The sequence below is a fragment of the Limulus polyphemus genome, unplaced genomic scaffold (assembly GCF_000517525.1).
Source record: "Limulus polyphemus unplaced genomic scaffold, Limulus_polyphemus-2.1.2 Scaffold2557, whole genome shotgun sequence".
NCBI lineage: Eukaryota > Metazoa > Arthropoda > Merostomata > Xiphosura > Limulidae > Limulus > Limulus polyphemus.
This window is the reverse complement of record NW_013668167.1, coordinates 43,102-55,819: the sequence shown is the minus strand read 5'-3', so window position 1 is coordinate 55,819 and position 12,718 is coordinate 43,102. Positions and strand designations below refer to the sequence as shown.

Below are 12,718 nucleotides of genomic sequence, written 5' to 3'. Positions count from 1 at the left end.
GAACAATGTAAGACCTGACAGTGTCCATAAGAGGGTCCAAGCACACCCTCGTCGGATAGCTAAGTGTCAAATCTGGACGGTTTTACAAGTAGGCTTCTGCAAGGATCGGTCCTGCTCCTACCAACATCTGGAAAAACGTTCAGGAACCCAGAAGAGGAAACAGCTAGATCATGAAGGTAATGAGATAGGAAAGTCCACATACCAGCCCACAAAACATCCCCAGAGAACAGTTCAAACAAGCAGACAATGACATTGATAGATGCTGAATCTGGTGAGAAATGATGTGGAGTATATTTCAATCTACAACAGATAACCCCGAATAGGCTGTAGGAATCAACTCCCAAAGCCCTCTAGTTAATGTAATGGGTGATAAATCCAAGGACACTGCAGGATCACACTAAATAAAAAGCCGGTGCATAGGGCCCCTGAACGGTTCCTTACAAGCCACAGCACATCTAAGTGTTTTGATTGGACACAAATGATCTGGGTATGATAGATTGTAAAGATGAGAAATGGCTGGGAAAAGAATGGGAAAAAGGTGTCAAAGGTGGGGGCCATGAGATGTGAATGATCGATCCTCCAGAATTACCCATTGGAGTAGAAGAGAGGCGACCACCCAATGACAATAAGGAAAACTACAAATGTGCCATATTAAATCAGGCTTCGAAAGTTTCAGGGACTCCAGCAAACTAGTAAGGCCAAAAAAAGGGGCGCCTCCCGGAAATAACGAAGAGGAGTATCACAATACAGTAGTAAGAGTTAAATAAATCCGTGAAAATGGAGATCTGGTAAGAAGGATAACAGGTTCTAACCTGGAACTCCATAGATCCAACTGTTGAGTGTCTAAATACACTAAAGCCAGATGATGATAAGCCAGGTCATGTTGTTCTGATAAATGCAGGGAGCAAGGCACAGCAATACTCTCTCTTAATTGCATTGCAAACATCTCAGCATACATGGCAATATCAGGGAAAGAAGGACTAACTAATCCCCCCCCCCCCCAAGATCTATCTGACAACAAGGCAGGGTAGACCCAAAAGCAAGGGGGTGAATTCACAAATTCTCGTAAGTAACTGCAGAAAAGAGGCAGAAGGTGGTCCCTCAGATGAGCCCTCAGTAGAGGCAACTCTAGTGAAAGGAGGAGCAGAAAACAGTGTCTAAATTCTCCTAAATATTTTGAAGTTCATAATGAAAAGCTAACTCTGAACCTCCAGGCTGCATGAAGGACTCCAACTTATCCCAAATCAGGTCACAGACAGCCTGTACTGAGAGTGACCCCCACAACAACAAAGGAGGAATGGACGAGATCTGGTTAACATATGCCAGAAACCATTACACAGGAATTCATCCCCACATTTTTTTTTTGAACCACAAAAGAAAACTATTGAAATATCAGCAATGGGAAAAAAACACCAAACTACTGTCAAAATGCTTTAAAAGAAAATGTGAACCACAAAACATAACTCCTAGGGCTTTGTCAAAAAAAAAGTTATTACACTGTCGACATACATTGCTTATGTACAACACCTTCATAGAGGGCGTGTGAGGGCCAGTGTAAAATTTTGAAAATTAGATATTGCCAAGGGCAGTCAAGTGGGGTAGAGAGACTGGAGCAAGTGAACACAATGTTTAGATGGCAAAGATGAAGATCGAGAAAAAGCTATAAGTATCAGCGAAGGTATGTATGTTTTGTGTATGTAAAGCTGATTATAATATTCAACATCCAACGAGATCCTCATCTCTTTAATACCTTCATTTTGTTGCTAAAATGTTTTCACAAGAATCAAAACAAAACATCATCATCATCAACATTAGAATGAAAAAATTGCTTTTTGTTAAATACTTAACATTTTCAGTTCAATTATTTGAGAAAGAATTTGGAAGATTCCAATTGATAATATAAACTTAAACTAAAGAAAAAAAGATCACTTTATAAATAATTTAGACCTGATCCAATGAACTCAGTGTTCTACTTAAAAAAATAATTTTGATTAATTCTCATATTTAATGTTAAAATTTAAAAATACTATAGGAAAGGTACCTCTCATTAGTGTGATTTAAAAGGTTATATCGTCATTTTATTCTGCATCACACATAGCTTAGTTTTTACATACCTCAGCATTTTCAAAGTTGATTTCCCTGATTAGAGGAATGCAACGATTTGTCATCCAATCACTGAGTTCGTCATAACTCAGTAACACACCTAAGTATATTTCATTATTTTCACCAAGCTGTAAAATAGCAAAGAGATGTAATTCAATAAATGTTTTCCTTTTAAGTACCAAATATTTGTTTGTTTGTTGAATTTCACACAAAACTACTTGAGGACTATCTGTACTTGCCATTTCTAAGTTAAAGGCAGTAGATTAGAGGGAAGGCAGCTAGTCAATACTACCCACCACTAAGTTTTAGGCTACTCTTTTACCAAAGGAAAGTGGGATTGATCATCATATTACAACACCCCATGACTGAAAAGACGAGCATGTTCAATAACAGGACACGTGAACCAAAGATTGAGAGTCAAGTGCCCTAACCACAAGGCCATGCCAGTACCAAAAAATAAAATTAAATGGGGAACTTAAATAATTTCTAAAAATTACTACTTTCTCCATAATAAAAAGTAAAATTTATCACCAACATTTTGGCTTTTCACTTTCTTCAGTAGAGGGGTTACATCTTATCAATCATATAACAACCTCACTGAGTGATCAATCATTTTAACAAGGTTGTAGTAACTTAAAATACGAAAAACAAAAAACAAATTGGCAATGGTTTAGTCCAGCTTCAGGATAGCAATCACAAAATTCTCAATACACTTTACTCACAGCTCTCATGGTACAGCTACTCTAGATGTGTTTCCAGTCTTGTTGACATGTGTTATTTTATGTAGTAGTAGAGCTAACAAACTTATATGCACAGTATTCTTAGCACAGCATTGGCTCTGAGACTTGGAATTGTATTTCTTTTATTATATAATAAAGCTATTTTAACTGTCAGTGAAACCCAAGTTAGGGGTTTGGATTTCACCATGTGAATGTGTCATCACTTTATTTAGGTATATTGAAGTGAGAAAACATGACTTAACATAGCTTCAGTTTTTTTTTTGCCTTTTGTTTGGTAATTCTATTTCATGGTTTAGTTTATGGGAGGGGGGGGGATCAAACAGGCCACCAGTAGCCTTTTTGTTCTAATAGTCTTCATTTGCTCTTGTTGGTCCCACACTTCTATTTAAAGTACATCCACACACCATCACTTGTCTGTTCTCTGGTAGTGTATTGCACGGTAATACCTTACATTCTGTGTGAAATCTGTGTCAGTCTCATTCTTTGTAACCCAATCATCACACTCAATGGTAAACACCCACCCACATGTAATACCCATGAACCTCTTGTGGGCCTAGACTCTGTTTTGCTGGAAATCCTTGAGAAACCACAGTTAACTTTTTCTTAATAATAATAAAATGTTATCTTGTGAAAATTACAACTATTGTTTTGTTTTCCTGCACAGTAAACTGTAAAATCTAAGGGGTAATAGTTTCAAGGAAATATTTTCTGACTTTAATAACTTATGTTTAAAATAAGCTGAACATAGGTCAGAACTAAAACGTAACCTATGAATTAATGAAGCCAATTTATAAAATGAACTGTCAAGAAATAAATACATCATAAATCAATATCCAGGAAAGCTAATATATAGTAACTGAAATACAATGAACTATCATTTTGGCACCCTTCCTATTTAGCCATGTTTGTTTGTGACATTTGACAAGCTTAGATATATATTTGTCATAATTTTATATAATTAGCTAAAAATAAAAAATAATCTTCATAGCTGTAAAAATCAATGATAATAAAATAACATTAACAATTATTCTAAGCATCATAATCAATAATATTGATGAAACTTTTAATTAAGAAAATTAGAATGTGTCATTACTTACAAAAGTTACAAAAACCAAGTGTTTGCTCCTAAAATTTACACAGTTTACCAACAAAAACAAACTGAATACACCTATACGTATATTTTCAAGAGTGTACATTCCATAATAAAACTGATCAGAATCTGTAGCAAAAAATAATTTAATTTCAGAAACTTCTAAAGTTAACATTTTCCTTCCTTGAATATGTATTTTTTGATAGACACTCACCTCTTTACACAGTTTAGGTATATTCTCCACAAATCTGTCCTAAACATTTGGATGCCAGTAGCCTTTAGGCAGCTCTCACCTAATCTTATGAGATTTTTCATGAATTGTGCTACTACATAAGCCTGTCATTATGCAGCAAAAGCTCTCCACCAACAGGAAGCTGACATACCTCCATGTGCAACAATTACCTTTTGTTCGTTTGTTCGATTTGAATTTCGCACAAAGCTACATGACGGCTATCTGCACTAGCCATCCCTAATTTTGAAGTGTAAGGCTAGAGGAAAGGCAGCTAGTCATCACCACCCACCACTGTGAAACCCTGTTTAGAAAAGCCAGCAAGTGTGAGGCAGAGAAGTGGGCAGAACATTCTACTGGTGCTGGACCTTTCTATGAAAAATCCATGGAATAGGTACAGTCTGGATTGGACAAAGAAGTAAATATCTATAAATATACCATTAGGATATTTAATGTTGTCTTGTGGAGGACCCCATGTCACAGTGGGCATATGTGTAAGTAGGGCAGATGGTATGAGAGCTTTCTGTTATCCTGGCTTGATGCAGATTTTAGGAAACAAGTATACCCTGGGAGGCACCACCAGCCACTTAGTGGGATTCTATGAATGAAGGAAGGCTGTAAAGTAAAAAGGAAATGTACTCACCTTTCTAAAGAACCTTCTGTAGACAAGACAGCTAGATGATGAAAATAATGGGCAAAAGAGTTGTGTGGGTTATTTCACATGCCTACCTGAAGGATCTCATCTAGAGGTCATCAGAAATGAGAGATGAGGGAATGAAATGTGGATGATTCTGCAAGCATTAACCTCTAATGAGGAGTAGAACAAATGTAAAACATTATGAATCCAATCTGTAAGATTAGAAGAGATGTCCCTGGAGAAAGATGAATCCCAGGGAACGAAGAGTCATTGATGGGAGTCTTAAAAGGGTGAAGTACGAAATAAGTAGGAATGAACTGCACAAGCAGGACACAAAAGTCTGACCAAGTCCAATCATTAATAGAGGTGAGAAATGGAAGGAAGGGAAGTAGGTAAGAAAGAGTGGTAAACTTCTTAATAGAGAAGAATATAAGAACAATGGAAAAGTTTTTGTTTGTTTGTTATGAATTCCATGCAAAGCCACATGAGAGTTATCTGTGCTAGCCATCCCTAACTTAGCAGTGGGAAGACTAGAGAGAAGGCAGCTAGTCATCACTACCCACCACTAACCCTTGGGCTACTCTTTTACCAACAAATAGTGGGATTGACTATCACATTATAATCCCCCATAGCTGAAAGGGTGAGCATGTTTGGTGGGATGGGGATTCAAACCCGTAATCCGCAGATTGCGAGTCAAGCACCCTAACCACCTGGCCATGCCAAGCCCGATGGAAAAAGAATACAAGAAGAATTGATAGCATATACATCTGAATGACAGCAATCACAGGAAAGAAAAAGAGAATATAGTTCTGAACAGAAAGGTGGTATAATGAGCAAAATGCAAATTGCTCAAAAGGTTCACAGGTGAGAGCAAACAGAAACACACTGAGGTCCCAGTCAAGCATGGGAACAGAGCGAGAAGATCTATGGAGGAAGGAAGGAATGGAACAAGGTGGAGGAAATGGAAAGAAAACACCCTGCAGTATTGAGAAAGGCAAAACTTTGTGGACAAAGCCCCCGTCTGACTGGCAATTGTATAGACAATCCACAGTCAACCAGTCAAGTAAAGAAAGTAGAGGGATGGTCAATAATAGGACAGTCAGGAAGAAAAGATGGACCAACAATGAAAGACAAATCCCAAACATGAAGGTGGAGGGATAAGATCCCTTGATGGAATGGTGATGTGTGAGGTTGAAGCAAGAGAAATATATTGTGCTGGACAATGAAGTGCCACCAAGTGGACCCGACAAGTAGTGCCATGAACCAAGGCAAGGATCTAAGGTAAAAGTCAAAGAGGTGGATAGGCATAAAGGAAAAGATAAGACCAATCCTGGCTGAGTGACCAGGAGAGCAGAAGAGAAGAAGCTTGAGCTTAATAGGGGTGGCAATGGCACTGACGAGTGGGGTGCCAAAACCATGAATGGGTGAAAATGAATGACAGAAAAGAAAATTGGGATTCAAAAGTGTGGGTCGATCAGGAAGTGACTGAAGGAAGAAAAGTCAATAATTGGACACTAGTCTTTTGGCAGACCACAAAAAGACAAGAGTAAAACCCCTTAAGAGAATCATACATGGTCTCTATGGTTTGTTTGTCCAACAAATCAGACACCACCTCCTTGAGGCATTGAAGATAGACAGGAACAGATGGAGATAGAAAGAAAACAGGATAAGGACTCACAGGGGAATGACATGAGAAATGGAGAGAAAGTCCATGGATAAGAGCTTGCGAAACCCACCTGTTGGCAGAAAAGTGAAATCATAGGTGTGCATACTGTGTCAGAGGGGCCCCCTTAAGTCCCAAACCTACTGGCTAGTCACAAATGAGCTCAGGAAGTCTGACATCAGCTAGAGGTAGGACAGTTAAAAGAGGAAGGTCAGGAAGTGGGAATTAAAAGTGAGGAAGCAGAGAGGGCTTGGATGAGAACATAGGTGGAGGGAGGTAGAGTCAATTGGGAAACTAGAGACAACATAAAGGTTTAATGACAACCAGCCTCCACCCATGATTTCATGGAATTAGAAATACCCCTGAAAACGTCAGGGCAAAGGAAGGGGCTATGTAAAGCTCTCATACAAAGGAAAAAGGTAGCTGAACCTGAGAGAGGAGAGTATCCCTACCCAACAAGTCCCAAAACAGAGAATCCAGGTGAGCACAAAAAGGGCAGAAGAAGATAAACAGGTCATAGAAGAGAACAAGATTCCCCCTCAAAATCATCTGGAGCACAATGGAATGCCTTGGATATTAGATGTCGTGAGGAGAGGTAACAAAGTAAGGAGTAAGGTAAGCAGGATCAGACAAAGACAGGAGTATTGGGCATTGAACAGCAAAACACATTACAATGAGTCTGCAGCCCCTCCAAATACGGAAGAGAGATTCCAAGTTTTGTCAATCGATAAAGGGAATTCAGAATGGTTATAAGCCATGATATAAGAATCAGCAAATAAGGAAGATGAAGCACAAGGTTGCAGGAACGTAGTTGGTAAAGAACCAAATCTGCATGAATGCCAATGTCAGGAGAAGGTGGAAAAATGAAAAAGTTTCTAAGGTTAGAATTATGAAGTAGAGAATGTGAAGAGTCATATGACACAGGAGAAAGAGAAAGAATGGTACAAAACTGTGATATTCAGTTCTGATAATGCAAGGAAATTTGAGGGTTCCCCTCCAACAGAAGAGAAGTTCCCAAAGCAAAACTAGGAGGTGGAAATGAACAATCAAATTTGTTCTCCTCATTCTCCCCCTCACTACGAGGGGAAGGAACAGAAGCTGAAGGTCCTGACTGCATAAGGGAACCCACAACCCAATGCACGATAGCTGTCGCATCTTGCTCAGTCAACATGCCTTTTGAAACAACAGTAGAAACATAATTTGTGGGAAGAACTTCTTCACTCACACAAGTAAAAGTTGATGTCACATTAAAATGTGAGTTCACTGTGAAGAAAGAAAGGGAATCTAAGTTCCATAGGTTGTACAAATCTCAGTAAATTGAAGAAACAAAACATGTCTTAAGTGTTCAATTTTGAGGAAAATAATGAAGTTGTCTCATGCAAATGCATAGGGGGGGTACACAATTCATAAGAGCTCTCATGAGATTGGGTGGTAGTTCACTAAAGGCTAGTGGCATACAAATCTCTAAGGCAGATGTGTGGGGAAGATGTGTGCTAAACTGTATGCAGAGGTGTGGTATTTTTATTTCTTCACGTACTAAAGTATAATTGTTCATTCATAATTCTGTGATACCAATTAATCAAACACTTGAACAAATTAATTTTAAAAGCAACATGTATGAAATTACCAAAATTTGCACATATCCAAAAATACTGTTTCATGATAAACTACTTTTTTCGTTATCTATTAAAATATCTAAAAATAGCAATGCTGAATCATGTTCTTCTCTGACAATGAACTTAATACTTGGATGCTTACTATCAAAATAATGTATTTGTAACAGAAAAATAACAAGAGTATCATTTACAAATAAATATCTGTAATAAAGTGCAGAAAAATTACAGCTCGGTCTCCCACCAGTCTCTCAAAATAATTTAAAAATGGATTAGCAATAATGATCAATATGATCATAAATACTTTATTTAAACATAAAATGAGACCTAAAATTAAAAGATGTAAGCTTAATAAGCTTTTGTTATGATAAACCATTAACTATTTCTGAAGAAAAAAATTAAATTGGCATATAGATCAATAGTTTCTTGCAAAGTGATAATAATGTACAGTGACTCAGTATCAAAAACAAGCTATATATACACAATCATGAAATTTTAAAACAAGCTTTAACCATATATTTATAAAGAAATTTTACCACATACTCTGACAAAACATAGTCACGAGTGCCACTGTTTGATACTCTTGGTCTTATGGACTGAATGGAATCCACAGATAGAATCTGTTTTAAACCATACAAGTGTAAGGATATCTCTATAATTTGGTTTCTCTTATAATATTCATAACATTATCTGATTTATTAAATTTCTCACTTATTTTCAATAACTCTACCATTCCTTTATCCCATTTAGTTGTAACAATCTATATTCTTAATTACAGCTCTATTTTATTCAACAGAGAAGTTATATGATTTATTTCGAAATTTCAAGCAGTAAAAAATGATAAGGATAAACTATTAATACAAATTTTCACAGTATAAAAAAATCAGCAATAAAAGGACATAATTTTATAACTATTTTGATAAAGATTTAAAAACCAAGTAAATGACAAACTGTATAATTTCTTAAGGTAAAACCATAGTATTAACCACGATTTAAGAGCCTTTATTTATTACCAAGTATAAAATTTGAGACAATCTCCACAAGTTTCTGCAGAAAGGTTTGATCATGAGAATGAAGTTTATGTAACTGGTAAGCTCTACTTTGAGTTAACACAATATTACTATTTTTTAAATACAAAAAAAAATCAAAGAAAGAAAGAAACACAGTTCTATTATTTTGTTTACCTTAAATAACTTATTTGGGCTTACTTTTTAAGCTTTCTGAGGATGTAATAATATGGAACCTTACCTAGATGAAGGCAAAAAGTTGAAATAGCATAATTACTATATTATTATTATCTCTGAAAAAGCCAGAACTCTGTAAATAATAAAAAAATTTGCAGTGTGTGCTAAGAATTAATAAATAGCTTCTATAATAATAACTATGGACTCATGCATGAACTTCTTATATGTATACAATATTTATTTATATATATATATATATATACCAAAACAACAAATCCTAACTGGTGAAAAGGACATACATTATTTTACAACAGCATAAAACAGAAGATTTTATTTTGGTTCCCATAGTACCATTATGGTTTTTAATTCAAATTTTATAATCCTTCAAACAATTAAAATTCTGGGTATATACCATACGGCATTGACCGAAAACAACCTTCATCATAAATGTTTTTAAGTTAAAATTATAAAAAGCTAGCAAAACAAACAACTGAGCCTGAATTATCCTTAGAAAAATGTAATTATTAGCACTTTTACAACAGGGAGGTAAAATATCATATGTCACAACTATTTATAGAGTTACATTCAAAATTTAATTCCACATATGTATCAATGTATATGAATAAACTTGGCATCAAAAAATAATTAATAAACCAAACTTTAATTTTATATCTGTTTTAAGTTCTTAATTATATAATGAAATATTAAAAAAATCATCAATCTCCTCTAGTATGAGAATTGTGACATTTGCTTTCTAGGTCTTCCCTCTTCTCTAATTTATTTATCAACCCTGTGAATAGTAAGGAATTTAAAGTAAATTACTTATTATAAAATAGGTATTACTCAGGCAAAAACATAATTTTATAGCCTTTAAAACTATTTGTTTATGGAGCCATAAAATAGCAAATCAGACACTTGCCACACCCTCCTGTCACATCCTCTCTTTCACAAATTGTCACCAGTTCTCTTTGACATTTTAAACTGTATTAGTTATAACCAATAGAAAGCCAAAGGTTTAATCATCAAATAGCATATTATGTTATGTTGTTTTCTGTAAAAAGTACAGTCTATTTCATTGTTCAGTTTCAAATTTATTCTCACAGAAATCAAAGAGCATAGTTGAATTTTTAAAGACTCTTATCTCATAGTTAGAAAGCCAGAAAAACTATGACAGTTATAGGACCTTGTTTGATTTTTGCATGTTCATTCTGTGTTCATAGGTGCATTATTTAATTAAATAAAAAATTTAATGTTGTAGTAGTACCACAAGTATAAAAAAGTAGGCTTAAGTTTCATCAACAGTCAACAACAAAACAATTTTAGTAAAAAGGAAGAAAAACACCCAGGTTTTGCATGTGAATTCATTATTTATTATTATAAAATTAAGTAAAATATAAAAATTAGAAAGTTATTAAGTTAGATTAGGCAAGATCATGAAAAAATTAAATTCTCAATGAAGTATGTTTGCAAACAGCTTATGTGTTACATAATTTGATAGGGTAACATGAGCTGCACATTTACTGAGTGATTTACATCTTGAGTGGCAAGATTATTAGTTAGAAACAGTTCAGAGGGCAATAAAGAATAAAATTAAGTATACACATATGCAACTGTTACAAGCTTTAAGCTTTTATGGTTAAACAATCGTAGTTTCATGTTATAATTTGCAGTTATTCTAAAAAAAAGGGTAATCTAGATTTGTTTCCTATTTTTTATGGTTGTTTACAAGGTCAGTCAAATTGACCAAATAGGTATGGAATTAGGATAGGGAAAAAACAGAAAATTATAAAGTTTCACTGAAAAACAATTTTGACATTTCTTTAGGAGGTTAAGGGATTTAAGAAATAAAATTTCATAATTTTCAGATAAAGAAAATTATTTTTAATCTTAACATAAAAATCACTTTGCACTCAGAGCAGTCAACACTTTGACTTCTCATATTCACAAATAAATGTTTAGTAAAAATACTTAACCCTTTTGCCCTGGGTATCCTTTACTACACATGACAAAAAGTTTTAGAGTCTTACATTCAAAATTTTATTAAACTACTTGTGTTTATATTATACCAATTAGTATAGCATAAAATTGTAGCTAATAGTCCATATTTTAATAGTATATAAGTTTTAAGTTCCTAATTTTACATGGCAAATTTTAAAAAATCCTGAATTTCCACTAGTGTGACACATTTTCTCTTAGCATGTCATCATCCCTATTTTATCCATCACCCCTCGAAAAAGTACAAAATTCAACATAAATAATCTCTATAATAATCTCCTGCCACACCTACCTGTCACATCCTCTCTTTCAGGTTTTATTAATAGTTCTCTTTTACATTTAATTATATATTACCTATATCCAATAAAAAGTCAAGGTTTTCATCTATCAAATGACATATGTATAAAATTGTATTCTGAACAGGTAGGTGTCAACTTCACTCAGAGTACAAGCTTCATTCCCATGGGAAATTTAACGACTAGCTTGGATGAATTTGTAATGGTCCTTGTCATAGAGTTACAAAGCCAGAACAACTTTGAGAGTTAGGGGAAAGTTATTAGTCTACACTGAGTGGTCACAAGTAAATAGACACCTAATTTTTGTCATTTAACTGATTTATGCTAACTAATTTGTGTTCACAGAGCACTATATAAATGAAAATGGTCTGCACACTAATTATCTTGTGCTACAACATGCCTATAACTCAAGGTTCTCTCGAATTGTCAGATTTTGTTAGAGGAAGGATAGTTGGTCAAGCAGAAGGTAGAATAAGTCAGCGACAAATTTTGCAGAATTTGGGAATCCCGCTTTCGACAGTCAACAGAATCATCGTGCAGTTCAGGAAACACGGCAAGGAAACAACTGAGCAGCGTCTGGGTCGTCCTGGTCCATCGGAGAGGACAAAAAGGGCTGTCAAGAGGAGCATCGAAATGGATCCCAGATTAACGACTGCAGAAGTGGCCAAAGTTGGTGGGATGAGCCCGAAATCTTTTCAACGGATTCTCCACAGATTGGGTTATCGTTGCAGAGCAGACAAATCTTCATTTGTGCTTTTGTAAGGTAATGGATAATCAAAGCACTATGTCAAATCTTCATTTGTGCTTTTGTCAGGTAATGGATAATCAAAGCACTATGTCCAAATCTTCATTTGTGCTTTTGTAAGGTAATGGATAATCAAAGCACTATGTCAAATCTTCATTTGTGCTTTTGTAAGGTAATGGATAATCAAAGCACTATGTCATATCTTCATTTGTGCTTTTGTAAGGTAATGGATAATCAAAGCACTATGTCATATCTTCATTTGTGCCTTTGTAAGGTAAATGGATAATCAAAGCACTATGTCATATCTTCATTTGAGCTTTTGTAAGTTAATGGATAATCAAAGCACTATGTTAAATCTTCATTTGTGCTTTTGTCAGGTAATGGATAATCAAAGCACTATGTCCAATCTTCATTTGTGCTTTT

The 12,718-nt window shown here is 35.0% G+C and overlaps 1 protein-coding gene across 1 annotated transcript in view; it reads right to left on the bottom strand.

Moving 5' to 3' along the window:
- The window catches only part of LOC106467291 (endoplasmic reticulum resident protein 44-like), a 68,267-nt gene that overhangs the window by 24,064 nt on the left and 31,485 nt on the right, over positions 1–12,718 (bottom strand). Inside the window, exon 8 of the mRNA XM_013927627.2 lies at positions 2,115–2,231. Coding sequence (XP_013783081.1) covers positions 2,115–2,231 — 117 coding nt within the window. The remainder of the gene's footprint in view (positions 1–2,114; positions 2,232–12,718) is intronic.